Here is a 26,422-nt window from a genome sequence, read left to right on the forward strand (position 1 = left end):
CACCTCTTCCACCTCTTTTTTTTTTTTTTTTTAAGGTTCTGTCTCTTCCAAGAGAGTGGAAGCTCCATGAGAGCTGGGATTTTGTTGTTGTTGTTGTTGGCTACTGCATCCTTAGTCTCTGGAACAGGACACACAATTTCTCTGTGTAGACACTTTCTTTATACAACGTCATACCTCCATCCTGCTCCTTATGTTTACCCTGCTTTTCTAAGATTATCTGAAGGTGGCCATATTCTAACAAATAGTCTAAATTAAACTAGCCGTTTCCAACCTTTTTACATCAGAGCATATGATGTATGATCTGTATATATGATGTGTTATATGTGATACAACATGTGAATACAGTAGTGTTCCACAGACAGCAGTGGAGAAAGGGGAAAGGATTTAGAGCTTGGTGAAAATTTTATTTCCTTTGTTTTATAAAAATATAATACAATATCATTAGAAAATATTAGAAATAATATTAAAAATTAAATTTATTCTGAAAGCTACAAAAAAAATCTTATTTAAAAAAATTTACAGCCCTAGTACTTCACAGGACACCTATAACCCACTTGTTGCACACAATGATAGATTTGTTGGGAAACTCTAAGACTTAAGTGAAGTTTTTGTTTTGTTTAGGAGATTATATGTTGTGTAGGTGTGTCAGTGTCTTTGGTAAAATAGCTAAATCTTTTCCAAAGACATAGAAGTCAGTATAAAAACCCTTAGGCGTGTTGTTGTTAAGTGCAGTACAGATGCTGTCTAGCAGATCATGGATTCTTCTTCCTCCTCGGACAGCCTCTGATAGAAGTATGGGCTAAAACCACATTTTACTAAGAACAGCTGCACTCACTCCATATTCTCCTGTTCATTAGTACTGTGACCATGGGAAGGTTATTTAACCTGAGTCTGAATGATTTCTTTACCTATGAAGGCAAGTGATTAAGCTACTGATCAAGTATCAACAATAGAGAGGTGCCTGGGTCGCTCAGTCGGTTAAGGGGTTAAGCATGTCACTCTTGATTTTGGCTCAGGTCATGATCTCACGGTTTGTGGGATCTTGCCCGGAGTCCAGCTCTGCACTGACAGCATGGTACCTGCTTGGGATTCTCACCGTCTCCCTCTCTCTCGACTTCTCCCCCATTTGTGCTCTCTCTTTCTCTCGAAAATAAATAAATGAACTTAAAAAAAAGCAACAACAGAAATATTTGAAAGGAGTAGGAGGATAGGAGGGGCTCCCAGCTTCCACATTTATCAAAGGAAGAGCACAATTTCTCCTCTGGTATAACAAAACAAAAGAAATAATGATGCCAACAAGAGATGTGAAAATTACAAAAGCCTTTCAGCAAGCTTAATATTACTTTCAATGGACCCAAAAATCTTCGGGTGTAATATATCAAACTTTTGAGAGAACTGGACGTTGGAAGCAAACTAAGCCAGCCACGAGTTCCCCACACATATTAGTCAATGATGTGAGAGCTGCCTGTTGTGTGTTTCCCTTGAGTGGTGAGAAATAGAAAACAACTCAAGATTTCATTTCATTTGCCTTACAGTAGGTTGTTCAGCCATAAAATGCTGGAAAACAGTAAGCAGATGGCTATTCAGAAGATAGTTCTCTCTTCAGTTTTCAGTGCAGGCTGCCTTCTCTGTGTTTGGAAGAATGGAACTTCAAAAGATCTCGTCCCTGTATTCAAGTATCAGCACTTTGAAATCTAAGCCAGTTTTCTGTACAGTTTTCACAATCAAGAGTAAACGCACTTTGGCACAGATATCAACACTTACACTTTAGGCTTTAGTCCTTTTGTTTCATCTGAAATGGATCATATTACATTTTTAAATGTTTTCTTCAGATACTATTCTGATCAGAGTTCTGTCTCACACCAATAACGTAGGTTCACTAAAAATGTTGATGGTTAATAAAGTTAATTGCCTCTCAAAAATATATCTTCTTTATTTACGAATTTTAAGCATCGGATACCTGCCAAACTCTGCTCCAGATAAGTTAATGTTTAAAACAATAGCAGATCCTGTTACTGCTAAAAATTTCTCAACCTTAGAGAAGGCAAACACACGAGGAAATTTTAATTATTATGTCAGAATGACAAGAAGAAACAAAGATGGGAGGAGAAAATAATATCCTTCTGTCCTGAAGTTACTCCAGGACACCAAGGCTTTAGCTCAACTTGCCAACAGTGCCACTGATCTTTTCATGATGATCCATTCTTCCCATTTCGTGCCATGGAGACACCCCACTGTACACCTTGTCTCCAGATGGTGGTGTGCAGAGAGGGCAAGCCCCATGGCCTGAGTGCTCACGTGGTCCTGATGGAGTGAGAGGGGGTCTAAGGTGAAGCGGAAGAGCTGTGGTTTCTAATTTCCAAAAAATTTATTTAGTGGTTTAATAAATCTTTGTCTTTCTAGGTGCCCTAGCTAAAATTTCACCTCTTTCGTCGCCCTGTTCCTCACCTCCCCAAGGGACCCCCGCCAGCAGCCCAGTCAGCAAAATTTCTGCAGTGCAGTTTCCAGAATCTGCCAACACAGCTGCCAAACAGGGCCTAAGTTCTCGCAGGGCGTTAACTTATACTCAGAGTGCCCCTGACCTATCTCCTCAGATCCTCCCTCCACCTGTTATATGTAGCAGGTAAGGATTTTATCGTGTTAACTAGACTTTAACTCATCAGAAAACGAATACTAGTTTTCTTCTTAGGAACACTTACCTCCAGTCCACATAGCTATGTGGAGGTTTGACAAAGCAATGGACAGGAAAAGTAGAAAATATTTTATGTTGAATAGAAACTTAATTTTTTTTTGTGGTTGTCTGTTAATACAAAGCTTAGAGTCCATACAGTCCATACAGCTAAACTTTGGAGATGATATAAAATAATTAGTTGTATATTTCCTCTGCTTACTGATGGAGAATGCATAAAACCTGTAAGTAAAAAATTGTATCAAGTCATTTAGTATAATAGGATGTTGTGTTGGAATTTTTTTAAATTTTTTTAATGTTTATTGATTTTTGACAGAGAGAGTGTGTGTGTGTGTGTGTGTGTGTGTGTGTGTGTGTGTGTGTGAGTGGGGGAGGGGTAGAGAGAGGGAGACACAGAATCTGAAGCAGGCTCCAGGCTCCGAGCTGCCAGCACAGAACCCAACACAGGGCTCGAACCCATGAACTGTGAGATCATGACCTGAGCTGAAGTCGGACGCCCAACCGAGGCATCCAGACGCCCCATGTGTTGGAATATTTTTATGTCCAGGGAGGATTTTATATTGATTTTAAGGGTATTTTATCTTAAGCATGCAATTCCCACTTTGAAAATATGCAAATAACACGACATGTTACAGTTGGACCAAATGGGTCTCTGAATGCAATTAAGCAATCGGTTTGTATTGCTCTATCATTTTTAAATAGAATTAGAAATAAGAAGTCATGTCTTGTCACAGAGGATAAAAAAAAAGGCCTAGCATGGTGAGAGTAGTTATTTTGCCAACATTGTCCTGAGAAGGAAATACCTCCTCTTACTGATATGGTAATATTATTGTTCTCTAGAATAGCTTCAACTTGAAGAACTGGTTTTAAAGCATTACAGTATTCTTTTAACTACAAGAGTTGAGTGTTTTTAAACTAAGTATAATCATGAGAGTGTTATTTCTTTTCTAAGGTTACTGAGGATAACCATTTGCATAAATGACTTACATATTGATAGTTTACTATCACCTGGTGGTTCACAGACCCAGATTTAAGCTTCACACGTTTCATTTTCTGATCATTTATTCAAAAACTATATTCTTTTCTCTTTACAAATATTTTTAAAGGGAAATCATTTTTGTTAGTTTCCTGGTCCAGGGTCAGAGTAAAAAGTTATTTTACCATCCAAAAGTTATTCTGTTACCCTTTCTATGACAGCTTTTTTAATGAAATAATTTATGTGGAATATTAATCCCATCTTTCCCCCCACCTCCCCACACACAAAGCATGATCTGTGGTAAAACAGACCTATCATGTATATTTCCCTCAGCGATTCACAACACACATCACTTTATTAAAAGCTCTGAGAAGTCCTGCAAAAAGAAACCTCTTGGTTTTTGTCTCATCTAGCATTTCCTGAATATATCTGACCACATAACCAGTTTCTTTAGGTGAACACACAGTAATTTCCCATGGAGCTAGTGTTTGATGGAACATCCTTAAGAAACATGTTTTTGTGGTATGCATCCTAAGCCAAGACAAAGCTCAGTGGAGTAATCACCATCAAGGACATCTGCTTCCAGCATTTCTAGGGAGACTCTCCCACTGCGGGCTTCAGACTTGTGGGAAATAAGTTGCCTAAAGAAAGCAGAGATGTTCTGATCTACCACTCACACAGCTCTTCTCATCACAGTCTATTTTTTTGTGAATTTAGCAGGAAGAATGTTAATGGGATTTTTATAAAAGAGGTTTTGGAGAAAAACAAGACAATTTCACTGCCTGCTTTTTCAGTAATGTTTATAAATCCAGTAGTGTGTCTTTTATTTGTTTGGGCTTTATAAATCTGTAATTCAAACCATGTTCTATTATTGCCTTCAAGGCAACCACCCATGTAGGCACAGAGAGCTCCAGAAACACACGACTAATTATTGTGGTTTCCCCTGCTGAACTCGAAGGGTTTGGCATTGAATCCGTCTTTTGGCTGCTGTAATGTCTACGCAACAAGCCATTTTTTTGGCATAAGAGGTAGTATATTTGGACTACTAATTTAAGTGTTCCTTTTAAGTATTATCTTGCAATGAAAATTCTTAAAACTAATAAACCCGGCATCTACCAAGTGTCACCCAAGAATGTAAGCCCATCATTTGTGTCTGTTTTTTCCCCCACTTTGGTCCAGTCATTTTCTTTTGATTCCCTAAATCAAAGCGATGGGATTTCATAATTAGAAATATTTCACATGTGATGCTTTTCCACTTACATTTAAGGCTTGAAAATAAATTTACTTAGGATGAAAATATTCTCTACCTAGAAAAATGCTTATCTCTACAACATATATCTAAGCACAATTCAGGGAAAAGAAAAGTGATGAGACGTTTAATATATTAAATTATGAACCATTTCATTTCTTTTCCTTTTAGAGTGAATAATCTGTGGTTAAATAACAAAACCGTCCGAGACCATTTGTAGTATTAGGCAGAAGAAAAGAACCCATAAGCAAAAGGCAGAATTAAAATCTAACCATGGAGTTTCTAAACAAGATAAGTGAGAGAAGAAACTTGCCCAACCATTTGTGGGGTTGCTTTTTAATTTATGAAACAGTCAAAAGTGTTGAGAAAATAAGTGTCCTACATTCTCCAAAGTCCTCTGTTAAAGAGCCCAGTCTCTCAAGTATTTTCATTTTTCTAGGTTACTCACAACATACCCCTTTGGCCTGTTTTTCTCAACTAGTGTTCTGTGCTAGTCAGTTTTACATTCACTCTTCATCAAAATGTATCTCTACTTTCTTCATTTCCTTAGGGCCTTAACAGTGACCGGTCAATATTAAAAAAAATTAATTTTTATTTTGTGACAAAAAGTTAACATACTAGCATTCTATTTTCACATATGCAATCTTTTCTTAAAGGGCTCCTTGGGCATAAAATGTCTCTTAATCCACAGAAATAAATCTAATAATGAGGCTTTTAAGCAGATACAAAGGGATTCCACTGGAAAACATATTTTTTAACTAAATGTGCATCAGCACCTCCAAAATCATTATTATAAATAGGTAGCAGACAATCCCAGGATTCTCTAAATAACGTAACGATTTTGCCAGTAGTTTCACCTCAACTATGGTCTAGACTATAGAGGAAGATGAGCGTTGAGTGGAGTTTCTGATCATTTGTATTGATGACATTCTCACAAAAAAGAAAACAGTATATCAGCATATCAACATCTGTATATAAAGCAAAATGAGGTTTTCTATCAAATAAGTGGAAGATAGAAAGATTTGATTATTATTGCCCTTCATGTGTACATAGATGGTGTATGTCTGTGACTTTTTGAAAAGAAAGAATATACTTACAGCTGTTCCAATATTTCTCAGCTGTGGCAGGCCATATCCCCAAGGGACCCCGGCTGCTGTGCCCCTGGAGAGAAGCAGTGCTACCATTCGGACACCAAGCAGAACGGGTAATTCTTTGTTTGGATTCTTTTGCTTAAAATGGAAATCACTTTACTTTTTTTTTTTTCCTCTGATCAAAAAGGTAACATATATTTCTGACTTTTTAGATAACAAATTTAAAAAGATAGTGAAGGAAGACAAAATCATCCATAGTCCTACTACCTAAGAGCTAATCGTGGGTAAAATTTTGATGCAAAGTTATCCAAAATGGTTTTCAATATCTATACACAAATGTATGTATTTTTAAAACTAGAAGTCATTTTATATAATGTGTAGAACTATATAGAAATGTCATATTATCTTGGACACTGAAGGGTCATCCCTTTTAGGGAACTCTCTGGAGATCTCCATTACAGGCTGAGAATCACTATAAGCTTGTAAAAATGGCTTTTTCTTGAGGCAATGTCATGGAGAGGTTAAAAGAACACAGGCATTCAAGGCTGGTTTTACCTTTATTTGACTGTCTACTAGTTTGTATTGTAATCTCTGTGACTCAATTCCTTCATCTGTGGATGTGGATGATAACAGTACATACCAGACAGGATTGTTGTGAGAATTAAATTACTTAAAACATGTAATGGAAACACTAATTTGAAAAGATATATGCACTCCTATGTTTACTGCAGCATTATTTACAACAGCCAAGGTATGGAAGCAACCTAACACATGACAGAATATTACTCAGCCATAAAAACATAATGAAATCTTGCCATTTGTGACAACATGGGTAGACCTAGAGGCTATTATGCTAAGTGAAATAAGTCAGAGAAAGACAAATAACACATGATTTCATTTATATGTGGAAACTGAAAACCAAACAAACAGAAACAAACTCATAACTACAGGGAAAAAATGTTATTGCCAGAATGGAATAGAGTAAGGGGATGGACAAAATAGGTGAAGGGAATTACGAGGTGCAGACTTCCAGTTATAAAATAAATAATTCATGAGCATGAAAGGTAGAGCAAAGGGAATATTGTCACTAATATCATAACTGTACAGTAAGTACACTTATGGTAAGCACTGCATAATGTATATAATTATTGAATCACTATTTTGTATACCTGACACTAATACATTATTTTATGTCAACTATACTTCAATTTAAAAAATCAAGTAAAATACTTAATAGTATCTAGGTCACTGTAAGTAATGTAAACAGTGACCCACTGTTTGCTGCCATCACTACAGTAATTATTATTTTATTTTTATTGATGCAGATCTAGGGACTTGCTTTTGTTAGCGCTGAAGATCTACATGGTAGGAAAAAAATGGCTTCTCTGAACTACAGAGTTTAGGGTGATAAAGGTATGCAAGAATGGTTCGTGATTATCTGCTTCAGCAGATATGTCAAGGGACACAGGCAAGAAAAATTCAAAAGGAGAATTCTCTGTGATATTGTAGCATTCTGAAGACTCAGAATATCCCTTCCTTATGTCCCTGATATTCTTTGACTCTACTTAGAGTCTGATAGAATATGGGTAGTAGTTTCTTATCTCCTTTGTGGCCTCATGTAGAGCTATGGCCTTTGAGTGTTCTTCATTTTTTCTACAAATTCTGAGATTGAAACTTGTCAATTGTATTTTCATGCTGTGTCTCATTCTAACATAGAACAAACTTCATGAGAAAGATGGAAGAAAGACAGGTCCTTGGAAAAGTCTTATAAGATACCCCTGATTGCAATAGTCTACCTAACAAAAGCCATTATTCGCTAACAACTTCAGAAAAATTAGATAGTAAAGGTATGACGGCATACAACAATACTAGAATATCCACATCTGAGAAGGGAGAACAAAGAGGAAATACTTTACCTGACTTCAAGACTTAAACTATAGTAATCAAGATAGTGTGGTGCAGGAATAAGGATCAGCAAATAGGTCAAATGGAATAGATCAGAAAGCCCCAAATTAGACCCGTGTCTACACCATCACTGAATTTTCAACAAAGATGCCAGAGCATTCCAAGAGGGTTGGAAAAAAATGAATTTCACCCCCTACTGCACACCATATGAAACATGGTCCTGAGGTGGAGCATAGACCTAAATGTAAAAGCTAAAACAATAAAGGTTCTGAAAGAAAACAGAGGAAGATATATTTGTGACTTAGGAGAAAGCAAAGATTCCATAGGGATCTTAGCAATAACCATAAAAGAAAAAAAAAAGCTAGGCTTTATCAAAAGTAAAGAATATAGGACGTTGGGTCAGATTTCATGGGTTCAAAGTCATGCGGCAAAATTTACCAGCTGTGTGCCTTAAGCCATTTACTTATCCCTTCTGTGCCTCCATTTCCTTTCTGCAAAGTAAGGATATGAGTAATGCAGTGATGTGCTGTAAAACCCGCCTCAGGATTGTGTAGGTTTAAAGGCGTTAGTACAAATAAGGTGCTTTCAGTGCTGTCCAGCACATGGCCACTCACACAGTAAACTTCATTCAGGCACTTGTTCAGCCATGAGAAGGTTCTTTCGAGGTCTTTGCCCCAGAAGCATGTTCTACAGACTCTACACCTTACCTGATTGGGCCTCTGGTTAGCATAGTTTAGTGCTGATTGAAATGGGAGACAGTGGAAGGAGGCATCTAAGGAGGAAAGCCACAGCTTCCTATGGAGATTGGACACACAAGATGTCCCCAGTCCTTCAGCACATGCTACTGTGCCATGTCCCACAGACACCACCTTGTTCTCAGCTATCAGCTAACTTCTACCATGTACCCATTCTGGAGTTAGTGTTTTGTCAGCTACTTGCTGGTTTAATGTGTTGGCGGATGCATAAAGGAAAAAGGAACATAATGTTATAAGATTTGTAAAAAGTATAAACTGCTGATCTACATATTATTACTGAGGAATAACTGAGCGTAATATAAACCACAGGTCATAATTCTGTCTATTTTCTTGGGTTAAAAAATGTGTACTTTTCTCCACTTCATGATCTCACCTTCTTGGCGTGTCAGCTCATGAAAGCAGTTATTTCCCTACTCGCTTAGGAATATGCGCTCACATAGGACCCCTTTTTCCATTTGCAGGTTTCATCCTAATCTGTTCTCTTGTAATTGCAGATGACACTACTCAAGTTACCTCTGATTATGAAACCAATAACAACAGCGATAGCAGTGATATTGTACAGAATGAAGATGAGACCGAGTGCCCGAGAGAGCCTCTAAGGAAAGCTTCGGCTTGTGGCACCTACACGTCTGAGACCATGATATTCCTGGTAGCCCCACATCACTGCGCTCATTCATTTACTTGAGAGATTGCCTTCTGTTACAGAAATTGACTTAGAAACAGACCCCTGAGTCGTTAGATTTACAGATGTATCTCTTTTGGAGCACACATGTGTTATAGCCATACCTATGTGTGTCAGTATATGTTTTCCTTATGCAAGTATATCAGTCTCTTAATGATTCTATTATTTAGTGATTAAAACCATAAATATTCATGTCCACAAGTGACTACAGGTGTTTAATCCTAGAATCTAAAAATGTAAATGTAAAAGTGCATAGAAAAAAAATTATTTCATCCAATAAAAAATATTTTATAAACATCAGTAAAAGTGAAATATGTTAGTTGTCTTAGGGCTTCTGCTACTTTTTCCTAGCACTTCCTTTATTTAGAAAGCATGCCAATATTTATTTTCCTTATTGTATTAAGCTAGATTTATACTGACACTTGCTACCCGTTAAAATATCCTTTAATGATGACTGATTTGGGGTGTTTATAGAGATCCTTTTAAAGAAGATAAAAGCATACATTTGAGTCTGATTAACCTTGGGGAGGCAGCAAATAGTAGAAAATAGTTCACTGTCATGTAATTATCCATTGTTGCTATTATCATTTTTATTTTACCTGAGTTACCATTTATACTTTTAATTTAAAGAGATTGTCAGATAATGTAATTTGCATGTTTCCTAATCCTCACTATCATTTTTTATTTTTACCTTTTGGTAAATGTACTCTTAAGAATATCCTCATTTAGAACATATTGTAAAATGTCTTTACATTTCTTTAGTGCGGGTTTCTTTATAAACCATACATCACATGAATTAAATAAAAATAGTGAAAAATGTGGCAGTTATCATAGGATTAATGCTGATTTTGAAACAATAATATAAATTTGGCCGAGTAGGGGGTGATTGACTCCTCCCCCATCATGGGTTTCTCTTGAAAGTCCAATATAAACCAGGAACCCTCCCAGAAAAATTTACATATACTTCTAAAGAGATAAATTTATATACAATTTCAGAGCATCCTAAAGTCCTTTAGTCTTTATTGAAGAATCCCATAGTAGGTGAAAAGCAGTTCTATTAGGAAAGAAACATCCATTTTTTTCTGTGGCATATATGAACCAGCAATAGGCAGGCACCTAATACGCAAAATTCATGGTATGAAACAGCGTTAGGACCTTCTCTCCTTACTTTGGGACCAATGTCTTATTCACCTTGCTTTTTTTTTTTTTTTAAGATCATTCATTCACCCTGAAGTTTTAAGTCATTTATTTTTGTAAACTCAGTTGTTGAACAAAGTGCAAATTGCTTCGTAGAAAAAAATTACATGTTCTTAAAATATTTTCTTCTTCATTATAGGACAAACCAGTTCTTGCTCCTGAACCTCTTGTCATGGATAACTTGGACTCAATTATGGAGCAGCTAAATACTTGGAATTTTCCGATTTTTGATTTGGTGGAAAAAATAGGAAGAAAATGTGGCCGTATTCTCAGCCAGGTAAGGAATGCATTCATACGTGCGACTTTAAATGTAGGAAAAAAAAAAACAAAACTCCATGGTTGGTTAAAGCTCTGTACATGCTTGACACTGGTGGTAGACTTCAGGTGGAGAAAGGAAGTTTTAGTACCTCACATTCTGTAGATTCCTTGGTAGTGGGTCAACAAAAGAAGTTGGAATTTCAAGTGAGTGAATACCATAATGTACAATTAAAATACGTAGTTTTTAAGACAGAGGGGAGAGGAACAGGGACAAAAGAAATAAAAGGCGATACAAGCCCTCAAGATAAGAAAGCTACCTAATAATAAATAGTAATTTATTGTCTATAATTTTTTTCCAATGACTATTTTTTAATTTTTTTTAATATTTCAGTGTTTAGGTCTTACCAAAAAGTAAGATATTGTGCAGAAACACGTTTCCTTCCATTGCTGTGAGAAACATATCAGAGTTCTCTGTTCTAATATAGAAGACACCATTAAGTATCACAAGAAATAGACTATGAACTATTGCTAGTTAACAAGACTTTTTGTATATTTTCCTTAAGCTAGACGACTTTCAAGACTTTCCACATTAAAAAATATATAAATTTGTGTCCTTGAAGGAGAAAGAAAACACAGAAATTAAGAATTTGAGTATGATCTCAATAAATGAAAAAAACAAAACAAAACACTGGAATTGTTCTGTTATCAAACACCTCTCAGAACACACCCTCAATGAAAGGGGCTAATACAATAATATTTATCAGCTTATGTAAAATGCTTCAAGTGTGTTCTCATAGATTGACTAAATAGCACAGCAGAGATGCTAAGGACCACCAAATTAATATGAGACGTAGAATTCAAGACCCAGATTTTTGGAGCCACCAACATTTCCCTGGAAAACACTAGAAGAGAAATCACGTGTCATACTGATTTTCTACCCCATGCATCAGAGACAGGCTTTCTTCAGACTTCTCAACAAGTATCTTAAGTGTGGAGTTTCTGGGTGAGGATTCCTGATCCCTGAAGGTTTGAAGGAAGATGATAGAGGGGCCTTTCCTCTGTTTTTCAGATCCACAAATGCAAAGTACTAGGCTAGTCTTCAAGAAGGAAAAGTAGGTCTGTGCCTTAAAGGGACTAGTAGGGAAGTTAGATATGTGTCAAAATAATGGCAATTCAACTTCCTACACAGAAAAGTGTGCTAAAATGATTGATGGCTTATGAAGGTCAAAATAATTATATGGTCTGTGTACCATGTAGTTGCCTCTGCTAAACTGTCTTCTAACCATGAACACTGTGAGGCCTAGGGTGACAGCCCTTGCACCTTTCCTAGGAGTTAGTGGGCCCATTTTCTCCTCTCTTTCCTTCTCCTCAGTGCTAAGCAACCTCTTTTATGCTAGGTGATCGTGAAGACAGCTTTAAGGGCAGCTGTTTTTATCCAGTCCACCTTCACCTCACAGCTCGGGACTCCTCCTGGGAGATTTTGTATCCCACTTTCTGAACCCCCTTGCAGACTGCACCTCTGAGGGAAGGATCTTACCTGGAAATACCCCTGGAATGGTACAGCAAGAGGCGATGGCAGTGGGCCCCGAACTCTGCTTTCCCTTTCACTGCAGTGTGTTTCCTGTGAAGAGAACATTTTCACATTGTTTGGTATTTGATACGTATGTCACAGACTCCCCCAAGCTCTGCAATTTAATCCTCTCAGTAACATTGATGCAGGTATTCTGTTTAATTTGTTTCTCAGAAGAGGAAACCAAGGCTTAAAACAGCATATCCCATTCATCTAGTTATATAGTAAATATCGGACCTGTGATTTGAAATCCATATTTATTTTTTTAAGTTTATTTATTCATTTTCAGAGAGACAGTGAGAGCGCGAGCAGGGGAGGGGCAGAGAGAGAGAGAGAGAGAGAGAGAGAGAGGGGGAGGATCCCAACCAGGTTCCGCACTGTTGGTACAGAGCCTGGGGCTCGAACTCAGGAACCATGAGATCAGATCATGACCTGACCTGCTCTGAAATCAAAAGTCAGATGCTCAAATGACTGAGCCACTCAGGTGCCACAGGAAATCCATACTATTGACTTGTTTACCTTCAGCTGTTTCTCAGCCCCTCATAAAACATTCACTTATTCTGTCTTCAAACTGGGAACAGAGAGCTTGAGCCAGTGGGAAAATGGTTATTGTAGCAGTTGGTTTCTTAGCTACAGTGACAGTATAGCAAATACTGTTCCAAGTACCTAGCTCCCCTTTAATTTCTGGGAACAAGGGGTGGGAATATGACCCTTGACCAGCTTTGCCACAAAATGTTTTGTAAGAGTCCTGGATAGGAGTACACAATGGAAAAATTAGATGTAATGAACAATTAGATTGCAGTAAAATTCACTAATGTTTTTTTTTTCCAGTCATCTTTCAAAAATAAATACATAACTACATGATCCTTAGTACGTCACTATTTTTTCTTTCCGGTTTACAAAACATTGAACTTTGAGAAAATGCAGTTTTATTTGTCTTGCTGAGTAGAACTTTATGGGATTTTTTTTCTTTGATTGGAGTTTATAAGCACAAAATCATGAAATTTTCACTGTGTGAAAGGCATATTTTTTTTTTTTACCCTAGTAAGATTTTTGGGACAGCTGAAATGAATTAACTTGAACATTCCGAGAAATCACCTTTTGGCTGAAACTACACAGAAAAAATCTCACTTCAAAAGATTTTTAAAGAGACATATGTGCAATGGAAATGACTTTTCAGTCTCAATATACTGACTGCCTTTTTGATGACTATCATATTTACTTTAACAAATTTAAAAGGGCATGGTTCAGATTTCAGAAGAGTGCTTGCTTTTTCCAGTTACCAGTATTTACCTGGTTAATGGAATCTTTATTTGTAGTTTAAATTATTAGTGGTTGATTTGTAATGGCATCTTAGTGAAAATTCTCCTATTTTAAAACCATACTCTAAGATATCCTGTTGTCTTAATTTTTTCAATTCATCTTTCAAATGTTTAAGAGAGTAATGGGAAACTTTAGTTATTTGCAATCTTAAAAACATTGCTTTTCACATACCAATGGTAGGATCTAACACAGTTTAGAGCACAAAATTTGGAGCCAAAAAAGGCTTGGCTTGAATTTTGGTTCTGAAAATGTCAGCTGTGTGATCTCGGACAGGTCCCTGAAGTAACATGCATAGTTAAGTCCTTTAGGTATTTATAAGCAAGAACTCATATACAGACTAAAGCAGTAGTAAAGAGGAGCTAACTTAAAAAAAAAAAACAGCTTGAAATATTACAGAAACCTTAACTTCACTTTCTGTTGCATTTTTAAAGAGAGGAGGTGTGGATGTTATGTTCCAAACAAAAAGGGTAAAACTTCAATGTACTTGCCATTCAGAGTGGAGAAAAGCATATAGAAGTTGATGTACCTAGGGTATAATCTGTTTCCAACAGCAGCTATGGTGATGCTTTTAAAACATAAGTCAAATAAAGTTACTTCCCTGCTCTAATCTCTTCCAGGGTTTCCCTACCTCACTTAGAGTAAAAATCTTATAATGGTCAGTCTAGCTGTCAAACCCCCAACATTGCATCCTGCCCAATCCCACTCTGCTGTTACTAACATAAATTCTACTCCTGTCCTCATTCATTCTGTTTTAGCCATGCTGGCCTTCTTGCTCTTTCTTGAGCACAGCAAGCATACCTCAGGGCCTTTGCACAGGCCTTTTTCTCTGTATGAAAAACTCTTTTCGCAGATATCCGTGTACTTCAGTCTACATATCCTTCAATTGTTTACTCAAATGTCGCCTTGGATATGTCCGCTCTAACCACCATACTTAAAAAAGCAAATTCCATAGCTTCTCTGGTATTCTCAGTCCTCCACCCCTGCTCCCCCCCTTTTTTTTTTTTTTACATATTACTTACTACTTTTTGTCATAGTGTATACCTTATTATATCTGCTGTTTACTTCCCTTCCCTGCTAGACCGTAAGCTCCCTGAAGGAAGAGATCTTTGTTTTGTTTACCTGTATATATGCCTCATATGCAGAAAATTGTCTGGAACGTGGTAAGGGCTCAATAGATATATGCTGAATGAATAACCCTCCTTTTTAGTTATGCCAGCCTAAAGAAGTAAACTGAGGCAAACTCAAAATTGTCAAAAAGATGAGTTTATTCAGGAATAACAGACGTACTGTGATTTAGGATATGCAAACTATAGCAAACTATCATGAGTCCCTTGAGGGTTTGGGGTGGGCTGTTATCTATGGGCAGGAAATGTAAAAAGGGGATAGTTCAATTAGAGACTGTTAAAATAAAAAACAAATGGGACCAGGTTTGAAAATTCCTCAAGCAGATGAAACCAGTGCAGTCATACAAGCAAAGCTCAAGTCAGTTTACTTTGTGAGACCAGCCCGACCCTGACCATTCCTTGTTCACATCTCTGGAAACCATAAGTACAACTTCCCAAGGTTGATACGAGGCAACTCTTGATCAACTACCTATCACTTAAGAAAATCCCAGTGTTAGCACTTTTTTTGTAAATCAGTCATTTATGGGAAATCAGTCTGTCTTTAAATTGTATTTTTCTGACAGCACATGTATGAGATTTTTTTGTTTTATATCCTTCTGTTTCATTTTAGATAGAAATCCCTTTATATATATATATATATATATATATATATATATACACACACACACACACACACACACACACACACACACACATATGTTAAACACTGAGTACATAATTAAAGGAATATCATTGAGGGGCACCTGGGTGGCTCAGTTGGCTTAGCATCCGACTCTTGATTGAAGCTCGGGTCAAGATCTCATGGTAAATGGGTTCAAGCCCCTCATCAGGCTCTGCGCTGACAGCATGGAGCCTGCTTGGGATTCTCTGTCTCCCTCTCTCTCTGCTCCTCCCCCTCTCACCCACTGTCTGTCTCTCTCTCTCTCTCTCTCTCTCTCTCTCTCTCTCTCTCTCTCAAATTAAATAAGCTTCAAAATGGAATGTCATTGACTTTAAATAAGTTTAAATAAATTTAAAGTCAAATGACAAAAGATAGAAATTTATGAAACAATATATCAAAGCTTTGGAAGAAATATTTCAAGATAATTTTAAGAAGAGATGCAGATAATAAAAATGATGAATAATTCTTTCATAAAGTCTCCTGAGTTATAACCAACTCTGTACCTTTTGATACGAAGTAAGGCCACTTGAAATGGTGCTGTCCTCCATTCTGCCATGTGAATAACCATTTCTCTCCCCATTACCTCCTGTGCCTTTATCATTTTTTTCTCCATCATTTGCCTGTCAAATATGCCAATTACATGCAAAGGTATTCACTGACTTTGAGTCGCCAGAGATGTGAATGCAACTGAAAGGAGGATAGATATTTGGAGGAGAAAGAGAAGACATGTGAGGAAAAAATAATTTAGATGGTATTTATACTACAGTAGAATAAATTGGTTTCTCTATACATTTAGTCAAGGTAACCCTTTTTCTCTCTCATAATTCTTTCCCCTTCTCTAAGGTACAGCTATGAATCCTTTATCCTCTGGAATTTCTTTTTCAATAAAAATTAGTCAAATTAAAGCCTTTTCTCATTTGTTAGTGTTTATGTTATGCACTTTGCAGTCAGCAATTTAGGAAGTAGTGTTGCCTAGTAGTTGATATCACACACAATTGATTGCCTTGATATGTTTCTGCAGTGCATATACTGTTGTTTGAGTTGGTTGTTTTCTTGGTTGCATATCCCCACCTTTAAAAACAGATTAAATACCCCTTGTGGTCAGGGACTGCAAGGGCTAGACACACAGAGTTCCTCAATAGTTACTTGACTTATTATTCCCAATAGGTGTCTCTACTAGCTATGAATTATTTGATGTTTTATAAAGCTTGTGCTTCTGTTTATAGGTATCATACAGACTTTTTGAAGACATGGGCCTCTTTGAAGCTTTCAAAATTCCAGTTAGGGAATTTATGAATTATTTTCATGCTTTGGAGATTGGTTACAGGGAAATTCCTTGTAAGTATGTTATTTGTGAAATAATACTTTAAAATCTGTCAAATTTGCTGTGGGTAGTGGGATATTGAATTGTTAGCAGCTAGCAGAGAATTCCCCATGGTAAACACAGTGTGTGGCCGCATGCTATAGTGACTAGGAGATAATATCCTGTTTCAGAATCCCAGCCCCTACATTTATCAGCTGTGGAAGACCATGGGTCTTACTTAACCTCTGCATGCCTCATTTCTCAATCTGTAAAATGGGGATCATAATATCTGCTTTGTAGGATTGTTATGAGGGTAAAATGAGGTAATAATTCTAAAGGAGTTATAATAGTGCCTTCACCTAGTAAGACAATTAAGTGTGTGCCCCACAAATAATTAAATGTTAACTTTATTGCTCATTTTATTACGTACTCCTTTTATTGGGTGAGTTCAACTTTTGTTCTGGCATCTGCAGAGTTAAAACATTAACTCCTGATGTTCTTGAATATAACAAAAACCTGCCTGGGTGTTGAGGGACAGGTGGGTGATGGTATAATTAATAAAATACACAAGAGGCACTCCTAAGTGGTTGCAAAGAAATTATTAGAAGCCTTTAAAATCAGACAAATGTGAAGACCAAAGGAAGATTTTGTGAACCAAGTGTTCATGTTTGTGAACTTTAAATATTATGAGGATAGTTTGTGATTTATAATAATGCAAAATAGAACAGAGGGAAGATGTTAAATTTCCAATATGGAGCATTGCAGGTTTCATCTGAACATCATCCTAAATACTACAAAATATATGGTATGGAAGAAAATGTCCAAAAATCCAGTCATAGAAATTGTGAAAATGTGCAGAAATCACGTGGTACTTTTAGAAAATAAATGGCATACAACAAGAGAAATAGACATCATATATTGGTTGAGGCATGTCTTAGAAACGTGTTGTTCAAATCATGTTCTAAGTTTTAAGTTTTAAATTTTCTTTTATACACCTTAGACTTTAGAATCCCATGTCTTTTTCTAGTTGCAAAGAGCTGAAGTTAAATAAAAATTCTATGCAGACAGATAAAGTACAGGTATTTCCAGACATTAAACTAGTACATTAAACTAGTGATCCATTATTAACATATTGTTTTTCAAAATGCCATCTGATTGGAACAAAAATGCACAGCTAATGGCATGTAATAGGAAAAGAGAATGGAGAATTGGATCCACAATGAGATTTGTTGGAGAATATGGGACCCAAATGCAGGCAAAACAGGACAATGGGTATAGAGGAAAGAGGAACTTAAGAACACTGGTCCCCTTGGGAAGGTCTGGCCAATAGGGCCATGGAAATTGAGAGGAAAATATGAAAAAGCGGTAGTTGAAAGGATCTCAAGATAAGCCTTGCTTTCTTAATACCATTTTCCCAGGGCTCCCCCTGGTTGGATGCCAGTGATTGACATAAGTGTTACTGATTTTTCAACAGCTAGTCACCAGACTAAATTTACAAATTGCTGTATTTCCAAATATATTTTAGTAACATAATCAGTGATAGCCAAGTCCATGGAGTACAAATTGATATAATAACTACTAACGTTTCTCTGGGCAGTGTGTCATTAAATCATAGGGAGAGTTGACTAGTATTTAAGTGTATAAAGAAGTTTCCAGAGTCTAAATTTTATTATTCATGCTTATAGTTTTTTATTTTACAAGTGAATGGATTTTTTCCCTGAAAGAGTGGGTTCTTCATTCCATATGAAAAGAATTTATTATAAACCTGCCTATTCTATTAGGAGTCCCAGACACTTTCCATAAAGGGAATTCACTGATACCTTCTCACAGGAAAGTTTTAGCTTGATTGGTGATCACTTTTCAATAGTAATTCTTTGCATGTGGTTGTGTTGTAAATTTCAACTAATATAGATATTTATTAAAAGCTTTGTTTACTATTAATTATAATTATGCTACATAAAAATTTGTTTTATGTGTCCTTAACTTTAATACATATTCCTGGAGAACTATGTTTCTAATAGCTCTATCTAAATAAACCCATACCTAAATGAAAAAACTCAAGAGTAACTAAAATGGGTTAGATTAACTTTAATATGACAGTCACCTAAAATAATAGAAACTAAATTGTAATTAGACTTCTAAGTACACCCTTAATAATTTTTAAAAGAAGCGGGAAAATGTGAAAGCATTTATTGATTGATTGATTGATTGATTGAGAGCATGAGAGGGGAGAGGAGCGGACAGAATCTCAAGCAGGCTCCCACACTGACAACGGAGAGCCCCACACAGGGCTTGATCCCCCAATCCTTGGATCATGACCCTAAATCAAGAGTTGGATGCTCAACTGACTAAGCCACCCAGGTACCCAAAAATATTTTAAATTTGTACCCAGAACCCTTATTAAAATTTGAAGAATCTAGATTTAAAAATAGGGGCAACTGGTGGCTCAGTCGGTTAAGTATCCTGACTTCGGTTCAGGTCATGATCTCACAGTTTGTGGGTTCGAGCCCTGCATCGGGCTCTCCATTGTCAGCGTGGAGCCTGCTTTGGATCCTCTGTCTCCCTCTCTCTCTGCCCCTCCCCTGCTGGTCCCCCCCCCCTCCAGTTCTCGTTCTCTCTCTCTCTCTCTCTCTCTCTCTCTCTCTCTCTCTCTCTCTCTCTCATACACACACACACTAAACTTTAAAAAAAATAAAATAAAATAGGCATGGGTAGCTAGGTAGATATGACAAGGTATAGGTGTACGCAACTCACTGACAGAAATATGATACCAAATATATACTTGCTCAGTAAAGATTTGGATAGATTAAGGTATAGTTTATATTCAATTGCACAGAGAGATAATGTTTAATATTGTTCACAGTCCTTTTCAATTGGGCATGCTGGCAGGTAAAGAAGATAAATCATCAGGTGATATTCATTAGTAAATTCAAAGTTACTTTTGAGAGTGCTTTTTCTCTTTTCGGAGAATTTCATCTCTAAAATATATGTTACCTAACACCTCTCATTCTTTTACTGAAGTTGGAGAAATGGGTATGATGTCTCAGAAATACCTGTGATCAGGTACTATTTAATGGCAGTAAGAGAATAATATTGCTCAATCTGTGTTCAGTTCAGTTCAGCTGAGCTGTATGTCATGTGCCCACCAATTCAAAAGTAGATCCTGAGGTGATGCAGCATAAGCTGGAAAGGCAGAAATATTACAGTATTTGCTATATTCCAAAGGGGAAAATATTTACATTGTCACTTTTCTTCTTTTAACACTTTTCCATCGGCACATAGACAGAATTTTAAATTGAAAATCTATAGGTCTAAAAATGTATGAATTTTACGTATAACTCCAACCCTCCACGCCAGTTTGCTTCAACTCTGTGCTTGAGGGATCAGGAGAAAGTTGAGAAAACAAGTGTATCAAGACAGAAGAGGGAGATGGACAGGCTTTGGGTATGAGGTAGGGCCTATTATGTGTTAGTGTGTGTGCATGTGCGTTTATGTGTTGTCAGAGAGGCAGAGGGGCTTACCAGATGGGAGGGGGAACCACCGAGGGGGTTGGAGGTTTGTCCAAAATGCAGAGATGAAGGAAGAAGGATGATAGTAATGATAGCTCTGATACTGTTACTTATCCCTCTCAGTTGCCTACAAGAAGAGGAATATTTAAGCATGTTTGTGTGTCCTACAAAATCCCCTATGTGGACCTAGCTGGCTTATTTCCTGGGTGCCTTTGCTCCTGAGTTGGTCATCAGAAAGCTGATGGCGAGAACAGCAGCAATATTAGCACTTGACACAATACTTGCACATAATACATGCTAAGTAAATGTTTATTTAATAAACATGTTATTGACTGCTTAGAAGGCAGGTGATTTTCCATCTTGCATATGGTGACAGTGTTATTCTTCTGGATCTACACATGCATAACTGGAGATATTTTTTTTAAGGAGTTAGGTTTGGTTAGCTATTGTTTTAAGTATTTCTGAACCTATATTCAAAAGCAAAGGGGGTATTTATTTCCATATACTGTCTTTACCTAATTTTTTTTTAATTTTTTTTAACGTTTATTTATTTTTTTGAGACAGAGAGAGACAGAGCATGAACAGGGGAGGGTCAGAGAGAGGGAGACACAGAATCTGAAACGGGCTCCAGGCTCTGAGCGGTCAGCACAGAGCCCGATGCGGGGCTCGAACTCACGGACCGCGAGATCATGACCTGAGCCGAAGTCAGCCACTTAACCGACTGAGCCACCCAGGCGCCCCTCTTTACCTAATTTTTAAATCAAGATTATTCTAGCCTCATAAAATGAGTCGGGCAGCTTCCCTCCTTTTTTATATTTTCAGTACCAGATTATTTAGATAAGATTATTCATTGAAAATTCACAGAAATTACCTGTGAAGCCTTCTGGCCCTGGGCCTTGGGGTGGGGAATAGGGCAGGAAGCAGTAACTCCACAGGTTTATCTGTACTTGATGTTGTCTGTCACCCCAAACAGACTCTGCCAACACCAGATACTGCCCCCTGATATCTGCCTGATATTGCCCCCATCCTCCCTTCATGATGCTGGGTGCATACACAGGTTTCTGTGACTTGGAAGAGGACTGGGAACTACTTGCACACAGTCATTTTCCCAGCTTGCCACAAAGGGGGAGAAAAGAACTTAGAAGCTCTCTCCTGATATATCCCCTAACAGTGGCAGCCTGGGCAGTTTCTTCCTCTACCGGAACATCCCTGCCTTCTCTGTCCCCCAAGGGTTTAGCATAGCTGTTATTTTTAGGTCTTCAGTGTTTAACAAATCCAGGATGGATTTTGGAAGAAAATTGGTGATCTGTACCATCTTGTTCCAACAGCAATAATTTATTTTATGTGACTTATATTTATATTAACTGCAAGCTTACTATGTGTCAGGAGTTTAAAAATACGTCTTCTGTAATTCTCACAATTGTACCATTGTGCTATAATAAGGCACCATTATTTAATATGTCTATACTTTTAAGATTAGGAAATGATACTGAGAATTTTAACTCACTTAAGGTAACCCACGTAATACTATCAGAAAAGAGACAAAATCAGATCTCACCTAAATCCAGAAACGTTTAGTGTGATCAATTTTGTACATGGCACAGGTGTGGATGTAAAATATAATGGCCTTGGATGACTTGAGATAGTCCATGTGCAGAGATACAGACTCCAGTTTCAATACAGTTGTTCTTTAGGGCACTAGATAATATCTGGCAATGGCAAAGGGCACAGGTTTTCCTCTTTTCCTCCTTGGGAGCCTGGGTTATCTGTTTCTCAAAGCTCTTCTGAACACATCTTCTCAAGTCCTCACAAGACTGAATTGCTGGGGTGTTTACATAAGATCTAGCTACATGTCCTCACATAAAGACTGACTCTTAAGAGTCACCAGAAATGTAGGAGAATAGGCACTATCTCCACACATTCCCTCCGTGTGCCCACCAACACAGTGTCAGTTTTTTCTTTCTTCCCTGAACAGGGACCAGATGTTTCTCTCCAAGTCCCATTATTATTCTTTTTTTTCTCTCTTTTCTCTTCATCTGTTGAGTATTATTCAGAGATATAATCTATATTGGAGGAGACTGTATGATCGTTGGCCATTGGAAATAAAGTATGTAAAGTTAGTAGACTTAGGGTAAGGCATAGCACTCAATGAAATACTATGAAGGGCCAGTAGACAAGAGAAAAATTTGGAAGAATTGCACCAGAAAAAGAAGGTGAGCCAAGAGCACACCGGGCCTTTTGTCACAGTTCAGTAGAAGCTGAGGTGCACACATAGAATAGACCCCCTTCCTGTGATAATGACATTGTTAACTAGAGGATGTGGTTTTCCCATAGATTTTGCTCTATGGTCAATGACTCAACTCCCTACATTAATGTACAAAGAGGCTTTTATTTTTCTCTGTAGGTATGTCCTAGAGCTGTATTCCCAAAATGAACATCATTGATTCTTGTTCTTGATTTTTGCTTTGTGGATTTAATCTACATATAAAAGATATATTAGTAATTTTTAACCAGTGTTTTAAGTTTGATACAAAAGAATAGTACTATGTTTTATTCACAGAATATATTTGCATGGTATTTATCAGAGATGAGATATTGGGTGATATAGGCCATTGATCTGACCTATTTGAAGTATGTCACGGGTCTTTCTTTTATTTTGGTCCTCTGCATAATCTTATAGGAGCATGGAAATACATATAAAGGTAAACATTACAGGGGTTTCACATAGTGAGTTTTCTTTATATGTTAGGTTTCTGGTAGACTGCACACAGATTTTTCCACTTCAGACATCTGCATGAATAATGAATGTTGTGTGTGCTTTTTTTTTTCTTTTCTTGTCACTATGGATATTTTGGAGTAATGGAAGAGTAATCAAAGAGTATTTGTCCTTGAATGTTTTTGCTGGGGTATTAAAATGTTAAGACTAAAATGTTTATCCAGTAGATGGCACTCTTAGTCCTTGGACCCCAAGTTCACAAATTAATGACTGTTCCCTTTGCATTGGTTAAAGATCATAACAGAATCCATGCCACTGACGTCTTACATGCTGTTTGGTATCTTACTACACAACCTATTCCAGGCCACTCAACTGTGATTAATGATCACGGATCAGCAAGTGATTCAGGTACGTGTTAAGTATATCTGTGTTTCTTTGTAACTAGGGGGAAAAGTATTTCTTTAAAAAAGGAAGTCAAGACAAATGGTATCGCTTTAATACCTTTTAAAACTTTCTGTTACTTTCATTTTCTCTTCTCAGATTCTGACAGTGGGTTTACACATGGACATATGGGATACGTATTCTCAAAAATGTATAATGTGCCTGATGATAAATACGGATGTCTGTCTGGAAATATCCCTGCCTTAGAGTTAATGGCCCTGTATGTAGCTGCAGCCATGCATGATTATGATCACCCAGGAAGGACTAATGCTTTCCTGGTTGCAACTAGTGCTCCTCAGGTAAATCTTTCAATTTTGATTACAAGAGATAATTCAATTTAGAGATTTTTCCAAAGGAAATTTATTTTATAAATTTGACTTATAATAGGGACCAAATGAATATGAGCCAAGCTATATTTAGCCCTAGGAAAAAAATCTTACAGACCAAGCTAATTTTGAAAATATATCATGTTTGTTCCAAGATATTAATGGCAGGCATGCAACTTTATTACCCATGGGACTCCCTTCTCAGTTTTCTTAAGAAGAAAAGCTAGTTGAATTCATATTAATGAACCTTCTCAACAAAGAAAATCAAACCTATACTAAAGTCTCTTTTTTGGAAAGATTAGAGAACCCAGCCTTTCTTGGACTTTTAAGAATATGGGGCTTATTTGTATATAAATCCTATTCATTTGAGATATATTCATTATAACAACCATGATTCTTATGACATTTCTATTGATTAGGATTTAAACATCAACTTATTTCATTCATTTGAAGGAATTTTTTTTTATCTGAACATAGTATTCCAAAAACAATAACTTTAAAGAAGTTCATTTTCATATATAAAGTTAAGTCAAAAATTAATCACTGAGTATCTCAGCATCTCCATTTATACAATTAAACTCAGTAAGTTTCTCCTTCATTTAATTAGCTGGATCCATGTTACTAAGTATTCTGAGATCCTGTTTTTCTTTCTAGAGGATCTAGAAGACAATCTGGTCTCATACATTTTTTGTTTTTTTCTTGTTTGACTTTTGTCCTTTACCCAACCCCTATTTCCACCTGTCATATAGACTAGACTAGATTTTCCTCTAATCTATATGTTACAAAAGTATCCTGATATTTTTTCCCTACTTATTTTAAACTTATTCCAGCATGTCCTTCTTACCCCAGAATTATTTTCCCTAAAGATGGGCAAATCATTTTGCCAGCACCATTTGTCATGCATATTTTCCTACACATGTATGCATTTTTACTTAGTTCAATGTAAATTTTCATGTGCTCAGGCTCTCCTTTTTATCCTTATGCCTTTTAACCCTGTATTGTCATCTATCTGCCACACTAACCTTCAAGCAGTTTTTAGGCAACTTCCTTCTCTTTTGCAATGTCCTTGAGCATTATTAGAGAATTCCAAGCAGATATTTATTATATACCTTCAATTACTACTTTAAGGATGATGTTTTCAATGGCTGCTTGTGAGGTGAGAATGTTTTAAATTATGAGCTTTTCAGGGATTCCATTCCTATGTATTAGTTATATGTGTTTAAGAAAAGGTAATTCTTACTCTAGATGCAGAAAGTAACTGAGTTACCTCCTAGGGATTTTAGTGTATTTGGATTGTTTTAAATAGTTAAATTCTTGTGCAAAGAAATCTGATAAAAGCTAACTCTAAGCCCCTCATTTGCAAGAGTTTAGAATAAAGTTCAAGGAAATGAACTTCATCTTATAAAAAAGGAAATTTAACCAAGAAAAGTAACCATCAATCAATGTAATTACAATATATAATTCTTAATAACCAACAGTCACAAGATTAAATTTCTGTGTTCTGTGAAAAAAGAAAATTCCGAAAGCTTTGCATACTCATGTATTATTATTATTTTTTTTTAATTTAAAAGTTGAACTCTTCAGTCTCTTACTTATTTGCTTAGGCGGTGCTCTATAATGATCGTTCAGTTTTGGAGAACCATCATGCAGCTGCTGCATGGAATCTTTTCATGTCCCGTCCAGAGTACAACTTCTTAGTTAATCTTGACCATGTGGAATTTAAGCATTTTCGTTTCCTCGTCATTGAAGCAATTTTGGCCACTGACCTGAAGAAACACTTTGATTTCGTAGCCAAATTTAATGCCAAGGTAAGTAGATTTGTACCAGTCTTCATTTTATGACCATATTGAAAGATGTCATGGAATCAAAGTGTGGAACAAAATTCATTGCTTTCACCTTTTATATGTCAAATGTGAAAATAAAATGCAATAAAATGATTAACCAGAAGCAGATATATAGACATTGGTCCTAACCTAGAAACCTGAGAAGTTGAGGTGCTGTTTATATGTGTGTGTGTGTGTGTGTGTGTGTGTGTGTGTGTGTGTGTGTGTACACATACATACATTTTGTGCTGCAGAGAAATAAAAATCTCAGTGTCATTGGGTTTTTGTTTGATTTAATTTACTCTCACCTCTGTAGCATATTAACATAAATTATCTGACTGTAGAAAAGGTCAAAACCTCAAAACAAAATTTCATACTTCAAACGTAAACACCAAAATTTAACTTAAGAAAATTTCTTACCGTTTGTAGCTATATTTATTTACTGGTAATTGGTAATATATGCTAATTTTATTTATTTGTTTATTTAGAGAGCATGAGCAGGGGAGAGAGGCAAAGGGGGAAATAAAGACAATCTTCAGCAGCTCCACGCTCAACATGGAGCCCAACACAGGGCTCAATCCCACAACCCTGGGATCATGACTTGAGCCAAAATCAAGATTCAGATGCTCAACCGACTGAGCCACTCAGGCGTCTCTTTTTATTTATTTATTTATCCACTTTAATTTACAGCCTCTTTACATATATATGCTAAATTTTTAAATTATTTTTTTAACATTTATTTATTTATTTTTTGAGACAGAGACAGAGAGAGACAGAGCATGAATGGGGGAGGGTCAGAGAGAGAGAGAGAGACACAGAATCTG

At 36.7% G+C, this 26,422-nt stretch overlaps 1 protein-coding gene across 3 annotated transcripts in view; it reads left to right on the forward strand.

Annotated features, from left to right (window-relative positions):
• The window catches only part of PDE3A (phosphodiesterase 3A), a 321,058-nt gene that overhangs the window by 280,974 nt on the left and 13,662 nt on the right, over positions 1-26,422 (forward strand). For all 3 annotated transcript variants that reach the window (XM_042945939.1, XM_042945940.1, XM_042945941.1), the window contains 8 exons: positions 2,404-2,623; positions 6,033-6,118; positions 9,160-9,314; positions 10,684-10,821; positions 16,707-16,818; positions 23,303-23,416; positions 23,549-23,748; positions 25,380-25,583. In XM_042945939.1, the coding sequence (XP_042801873.1) occupies positions 2,404-2,623; positions 6,033-6,118; positions 9,160-9,314; positions 10,684-10,821; positions 16,707-16,818; positions 23,303-23,416; positions 23,549-23,748; positions 25,380-25,583 (1,229 nt within the window). The remainder of the gene's footprint in view (positions 1-2,403; positions 2,624-6,032; positions 6,119-9,159; positions 9,315-10,683; positions 10,822-16,706; positions 16,819-23,302; positions 23,417-23,548; positions 23,749-25,379; positions 25,584-26,422) is intronic.

The sequence above is a fragment of the Panthera leo genome, chromosome B4 (assembly GCF_018350215.1).
Source record: "Panthera leo isolate Ple1 chromosome B4, P.leo_Ple1_pat1.1, whole genome shotgun sequence".
In the NCBI taxonomy this organism is placed as follows: Eukaryota; Metazoa; Chordata; class Mammalia; order Carnivora; family Felidae; genus Panthera; species Panthera leo.